The 7,592-nt window shown below is 38.3% G+C and overlaps 1 protein-coding gene across 1 annotated transcript; it reads left to right on the forward strand.

Moving 5' to 3' along the window:
• The first annotated feature begins 2,375 nt into the window (after positions 1-2,375).
• LOC131901563 (olfactory receptor 51G2) lies at positions 2,376-3,314 on the forward strand. The gene has a single exon (XM_059252680.1). The coding sequence runs from the start codon at positions 2,376-2,378 to the stop codon at positions 3,312-3,314; it is 939 nt and encodes a 312-aa protein (XP_059108663.1).
• The last annotated feature ends 4,278 nt before the right edge of the window (positions 3,315-7,592 follow it).

The raw sequence follows: 7,592 nt of genomic DNA on the forward strand, positions 1-7,592 counted from the left end.
TGTAGGAGTTGATCTGATCATAATACATATGTGATTTTCAAAAAATCAATGGCTTAAAAATTCTAAATGAAGAAAACTTGTAACTAAAAAAAGAAAACCAAACAATATAGATTTTTACTGTTTAAATGGAATAGCATGAAGAAGAAAAAATATAATTCCTGATGAACATCTAATTTTTGCCAGTAACAGTCTACAAATAATCCCATTGGAATCTTACAAAGTTTTGCATGTTAGTGTTGTTGCCTTAATCTGCAAAAGTAGAAATAGTCTTCAAGGCTTTAAGTCAATCCCTACTCCTCCTCCAACTCCAAATTTCCCTAGCCACGTCCTTCTTCCAACCTTTTGATTTTTTTCATCATAGTTTATTGAGTCTAATCAATGCTGTCTTTGTATGTATAATGTAGAGCCATCTGTTGGAGCATGGGCCACCTAACAGGAGCCATTTCCCTGAAGAAAAATGACTCACCCTACCTCGACAGTCTTTACCTGACAAAGCTTTGAATATTGAATGTTTATTGTCCCTGACAAGTAAGTTTATATAGCAACTCTTCTGGGTTAAATTTGATGAATAATGTGAACTAATTATGGAGCAGAAAAGTTTGGAGAACTCAGCACAGGGCCCCCAAACTGATACCTCCAGCAGCAAGTTCTTAAATTTATTAAGGAATCAATATTTTTAAAGGTTTATTAGGCCTTTTGTTTTATGCTAACTGCTGCTGTTTGTCACTAAATTATCATTATGTGACAGAAAGCGTGGCAGCTATTCAAGAACCTACGCTCAAAGAGAAAGTGTTGTTACATTCCATTTTGACTATCTCTGTAGTCTCAGAAATCATTGTAACTTTCTTCAAGTTATTAATCATTAACCAAGCAAAAATTAACTTTCAACCATTAAAGGAAAATATATTGACCACCTGTCATATTTTACAGAGGTGAATAAAGCAAAGCCCACCCTGCCTAAGCTCATATTTTATCAATATTAGGAATGGGGCATCATTACAGTAGAAGTCAAGAAACCAACTGGCAGTAGACCTGTGCTCAGTGATTGGACTCCTATGTGGTTATTTTTCTATCTATAGAAAGATAGAGCCTACCAGCATCATTGGATTTTATTCTATAGACTTTCAAATACTCAGTGTGTAAGAGGGGATGAAGTCATATCCTAACACTTAGGTCCACATCACTCAAATTCCTGGACCTCTAGTGAATCTGCTGCTGATTGAGTGAAGGACTTTGGTTTCACACTGTAGAAATCAGGTATAGTCTGGCAAACCACTGCGACCGACACACCCTCCAGGTCTATCTAGAGTCCTGTGAACTGGGCATGATCTATGAGCTAGAACTGATGAGACTTCCATGTCTGCAAGATTAGAGAGCAGAAGTAAGTGAAGGACTGTAAATATCATAACCTTTATACAATGGTTAAAATTGCCACAGAAAAGAGACAGGGAAGTAAGAAAATCAAAGTACAGGAAAGGAAACACAGTAGCATAAATAAAGGAAACAGAAGATGAAAGAAAAGAAGCGGGAACCTTAGTAGAAGATCTGATAGAAAAGGTATGTGAGGAGTTTTGACTAATGATACATTCATAAGATGTAGGCTCAACAGAGTTGTTGAGTTCTTATTCTAGAAGAGCAAACAGAAAAATTCCTAGAAGCCAAGGAGGTGAGCTGCTGCAAAAGACCCTCCCCCAAAAAAGCCATGATCGTCATGGTGAAATGCTACAAAGCATAATAAAAATCCCAAAGGCATAGTGCCCCATCCTGAAGGACCAGATACTCAAGAACTTGAGGCAGGAGGATTGCTTCAACTCAAGAACCAAACTAGTCTGGGAACATAGCAATGTCATAATTCAAAAATTAAAAATCTATGGGTTAAAAGAGCTGGTCTGGAAGCCAGAGCAGAGAGAAAGGGGAGAGGAGTTTCATCAACACAAAAACTTCTCTACTTCAGCTCTCAGAAGTTGCACAAGTTAATAACAAGTCTCTTTACTATTGTGTCTTTGTTACTCATTGAAACTGTGACTGCAAATATTTTCTTCAAAAAGGTATTGATAAACCAGCAAGATGCTTCAGGCTTGTAATTTCAATACTGGGGAGAATGGGCAGGAAGATGGAGAGTTCAAGGTCATCATCAGCTACATAGCAAGTTTGAGGTCAGCCTGGTACACAGGAGACTCTGCCTTAATAAAAAGAGGAAACCAGAAAAAGATAGAAATAATCTCTTGAGGAAACTATACAGTTCTAGGATTATATGGTTCTAATCTTTTTGGTTTTGAATTTCAATTTTGCCAGTTTCAATCCATCACTGACATTTCTCCAATTCATTTCAGGATTTTGGACAGAATCCAGCTCATTCATTCTCTCCATGTACAATGACACCAGGGCCCCTAGGAAATGGCAGCATGTCCTCTACCTTCTTGCTGAGTGGCATCCCTGGGCTGGAGCACATGCACATCTGGATCTCCCTCCCACTGTGCCTCATGTATCTGGTTTCCATCTTGGGCAACTGCACAATTCTTTTTATCATTAAGACAGAGCCCTCCCTCCATGAGCCTATGTACCTCTTCCTGTCCATGCTGGCTCTGACTGACCTGGGTCTGTCTCTTTGCACCCTCCCTACAGTGCTGGGCATCTTTTGGGTAGGAGCACGACACATTGGTCATGACGCTTGCTTTACCCAGCTCTTTTTCATCCATTGTTTGTCCTTCTTAGAATCCTCTGTGCTTCTCTCTATGGCCTTTGATCGTTTTGTGGCCATCTGTCGTCCTTTGCACTATGCTTCCATTCTTACTCACACAGTGATTGGCAGAATAGGCCTGGCCTCTTTGGGCCGTAGTGTTGCACTCATTTTCCCATTGCCTTTTATGCTCAAACGATTTCCTTATTGTGGCTCCCCAGTCCTCTCACATTCCTATTGTCTCCACCAAGAAGTGATGAAATTGGCCTGTGCAGACATCAAGGCCAACAGCATCTATGGCATGTTTGTCATTGTTTCCACAGTGGGGGTGGACTCCCTGCTCATCCTTTTCTCCTATGCACTCATCCTGCGCACTGTGTTGTCCATTGCCTCCCGGGCTGAGAGACTCAAAGCTCTCAACACATGTGTTTCACACATCTGTGCTGTGCTTCTGTTCTATACTCCTATGATTGGCTTGTCTGTAATTCACCGTTTTGGGAAGCAGGCACCCCATCTGGTGCAAGTGGTCATGGGCTTTGTGTACCTTCTTTTCCCTCCTGTGATGAACCCCATTGTCTACAGTGTCAAGACCAAACAGATCCGAGATAGGGTAACTCATGCCTTTTGTAACTAGATCAGTTCATAAATTTGCTATTTCTGCCAATGCTTGAAGTAGAGAAGATAAGTATTTGTTTACTCAATAAATATAGAAGGTTGAATAAATCACATCTCTCACACAATTATCTTTTTACAGGTGGATATTGATGGATATAATACATAATGGTATGGTAAATTATACTGCCCCAATATGTCAGCAGAAATATAGCTCAAGAAATGAAATTTCTTAACATTAAGAAATGAAATCTATTCTTCTACAGCCCTATTCATTGATTTCTAACTTAATTTGTAAATGTTCTGCTTACAGCCTTCTTGTGGAATCCAGATACCACACCTAGAAGACCAAATCCCATGGGGAGATCACATGTAGGTGGTCCATCCAACAGACAAAGCTCATATCAGAGCATTAGTTAAGTCAGTGTCAACACCAGTGAGTAAAAATAATTCAGATTATCCAAGCCCTTATCTATCTAGCCTTTCCAGTGGGCAACCAGTGAGGGAATCAATTCTACTGTGAGCCCAATTCTAATACATGTTAGTAAACAAAAGAATTTTTTTAAGACACGAATTTGGGATCAGTTTTTAATATTGTTGCTCAAAGAAAATGTGATTAGAATGATAGCAGAAAAGAGACATGATCTTCAGTCAGATGACATTTCAGGAAAGAAAGGATAAAGAAATCTTTCTTTGGAGTGACATAGTAATCAGCCTTAGAAGACACGTGAGAGTTGGGCCATTAAAGACTGTAGAGGGAGGGGCTTATATCTCCCGAGCTGTTGGAACAGCATGTGTTCAAAGCTGAGTAGAAGTAAACAAGAAACAATATACCCAGGGAATTAACTCGATTGATTTTTACTTTTAATTTGTATTTATTATCTGTGCCTGAGAATGAGTGAGAGGGTAAATGTGCACACACAGTCATTCCTATGTATACAAAGGACATCAGGTCCTTCAAAACTGATGTTTAGGGTATTTATGGGATGTCCATCTTGTTACTTGGATGTTGAGATCCAAATTCAAGTTCTCATAATTGAGTAGCAAGTGCTGTTGACACTGAGCCATTTCTCCAGGTCGGAGGTAATTTTTGTTGTTTTTGTTGCTGCTGTTGCTGTTTCCTTGTATGTCTGGGAAGACTAAGGAAAGGTGAGGTAAGTGGAAAGAGATCAATCATAAATAACATCATACAGGTCATAAATAAATGCACTAATCAAAAGTGTTCTTTATACCTTCTCATATGTGCATCGGGATTATACCAACACATTGCTAGAGATTAAAAGTTATTTTCTAGCCGGGCGGTGGTGGCGCACGCCTTTAATCCCAGCACTCGGGAGGCAGAGCCAGGTGGATCTCTGTGAGTTCGAGGCCAGCCTGGGCTACCAAGTGAGTCCCAGGAAAGGCGCAAAGCTACCCAGAGAAACCTTGTCTCGAAAAACCAAAAAAAAAAAAAAAAAAAAGTTATTTTCTGAGAAATACATGTTATTGGAACATTTTGATTGGAGATATTTATGAGAAAATGGGCCCGAACAAGGGATTTTAGAACACTGAGAGGGAAGCATGGGGATGCCAAGTTCCTGCACAGCAGTACACAATACAGACTTCAAATAAAGACTGGCTAAACACAAAATCCCCTGTCAGAAGCTTATGTGGAACCACATCTCACTCAAGATTGGCCCTTTTCAAGGCCAATAGCACCTAACTTTTCTCTCATACTTGTCACCCCCCACACACACAACACACACACACACACACACACACACACACACACACACACACACACCATTCACCACCAGAGCCTCATCTTTTGATGAGAAAATCACTTCTACAATGATGTCTATGGATGTACTTTAAGTATCATTATTTGTGAAGCTTAAGAACATCAATGTATAGAAAATAGTATAAGATGGAACATTGTAAGTGGTTTATAACATATGTGTCAAGAAACACACAAACTTCACAGAAATATGAAGCCACTGAAATTTCTGAGGTTTGCCTGTAATTCTACAAATGAACTCCGTGTTTGTGATATGGACTCGTGATTGAAGTACCATGAGTGCAGTGAGCCACATCCTCTGACATATTTTAATGAATTAAAGAGTTACACTGATAACTTGCTATCATGTTTAGAAGGCTCTAGCTTATGTGTAACTTGGGTGAATTGCGGTAGCTTGTTTGACAAAATCGTTTTGAGCTGGTTCGAGTTCAATTTTCTGTTAAAACAACATAGATAACAATTTCCATCTTGCAAAGCTGTCTACATCATTTACATGACAATTTACATGACAATTTATAAGAATAGATCTTAAGTGTTCTCTACAAAAACAAACAAGATAATGCATGTTAGCTTAATATATCTATTTCATGATGTATACGTTATTTAAAATAATATAAATATACTAAATATATATAATTTTTGTTTTCTTTAAAAAAAATAAGAGAAAAAAGGATCAGGGCACACTGAAGTGGCTAAGTTTACAACTTAAAGAAAAGAAAGTTTCAAAGGAAATTCTTAGCAGAGTTTTTTTTACTTACAACAAACTTCAGTTTATTTTATTTATTAAGCTAACAAAAGCCATGGAAGCATAAAGTCATAACATAGAAAAGGTAAATAAACAAGTAAGACAGGCCAGAAATGGCCCTGAAAAAAAAGGGCCAGAGCTGAATTTCCAGAGCGGCATTTATAAATGAGCAGATCTGGCACACTTCATTTTTAAGAATGATCTCTAGCTTGAGTCTTGTACATCATGTTGATATGATCCAGGTAAAATGGAAGAGAAGTTGTATTCTAAATAAAGCAAGAATTCCTTTAAAAGGCCAAAATGCAACAAATGGCACTATTATAATTTTTGCTAAGAACTACTCAAGGCTGGACTTCTAACTCAGTGGCAGTCTTTCCTTAGTTTGTGTGAGGCCCCAGGTGATTCCTAATACTACAGAAAGACAAAATAAGAAAAAGTCCTACTCATGGTGTTGGTAGACTGAGAGGAGGAGACACCTTAGGGTACAGCCAGAAACTCATGGGGATCAGCACTTGAAGGAGTATAGATAGATGTGGTAACTCATTTAGTATATATTGCATGGCTACTCACACCAGTTTCTGTGGATTTAGGAATAGAGCAGTTGACAAAACAGGCAAAACTCTGCCCTTGAGAGCTTCTGGTAGGGTTAAAGAGCATGAAAATGAATAAAAAGCATAATATAGTAGAGATAGAAAATCTTATATGGAAAAGAAACGTAAGATAGGCTCTGGAAGGTTGCAGTCTTAGAAGGGTCAAGGAAATCTTCACTGAGAAGGAAATATTTCAAGGATATATGGCATAAGGCTATTGCTGGAGGAGAGAGGGTTCCAAATGGATAGAAGAGTATGTGAAAAATCTAAAATTAGAATGGGTTTGTGTCAATAATACCACTGCATCTAGACAGTTAGAAGGACAAGCATAGCAAGAAAGGAAGAGAGGTAGTTCCTATATAATGTAAGTAAGTCATTGATACATTTTTGAATTTCAATCAGAATGAGATGGAAAGTCACTGGAAAATTGCTGTTAAGGATATGATATATAAAGAATTGCCTATAGGAGGAAAGAGGGTATAAAAAGCTGGGAGGTTATTGTAATAATCCAGGAAATAGAGAGTTCTGGTTGGGAACAAAGGGTAATAAAACAGTAGAGGTAAATGGTTATATCTTCCAAGTAAATGTGATGGAACTTAGTTGAAGAATTGACATTAAAGAGTTTACACATCATTGTAGAGGAATATTGTTGTTTATCAAGCCATGTACAAGGATCTCTGTGGCTCCTAGAAGAAAAACTGAAATTGAAGGAAGCAGAGAGGATAGAAGGAATGGAGAACACCCTAACTAGTTACTTTATTCTTTTAATTCAACATGGAATTCATTCTTAGTTCATATATAACTAACTGATTTGTAATAATCATGCCTTGGAAAATATATATCTAAGCAATTAGAAGTCATCCTCACCTGTCTGGGAGGAATGGGAAGGCCCTTTCAACTTGTAACATTACATGCAGGCAAAAGCATGTACTGTGAACACGTGTTGCTTTAGTTCCTGCCTGTGTCTCAGAATCACCATGAGAGGCCCAACTCAGTTCAGTTTGCTAACCAGACCTGCCATAAACTCATGACTGAGTTGATGGGTTCTTCTGTCCCCTGATATGAGGGTGTGGACTGTCTTGAAGTTAAAGGCTAAAGTCTCTTTTGTTTATATGCCCATGACTCTCTTTCATTTCTTTCATAAACTTTGGATTCATTTAGAGGACCAAAGGTTCTCAAAAAGTTTTG

The sequence above is a fragment of the Peromyscus eremicus genome, chromosome 1 (assembly GCF_949786415.1).
Source record: "Peromyscus eremicus chromosome 1, PerEre_H2_v1, whole genome shotgun sequence".
Classification (NCBI taxonomy): Eukaryota; Metazoa; Chordata; class Mammalia; order Rodentia; family Cricetidae; genus Peromyscus; species Peromyscus eremicus.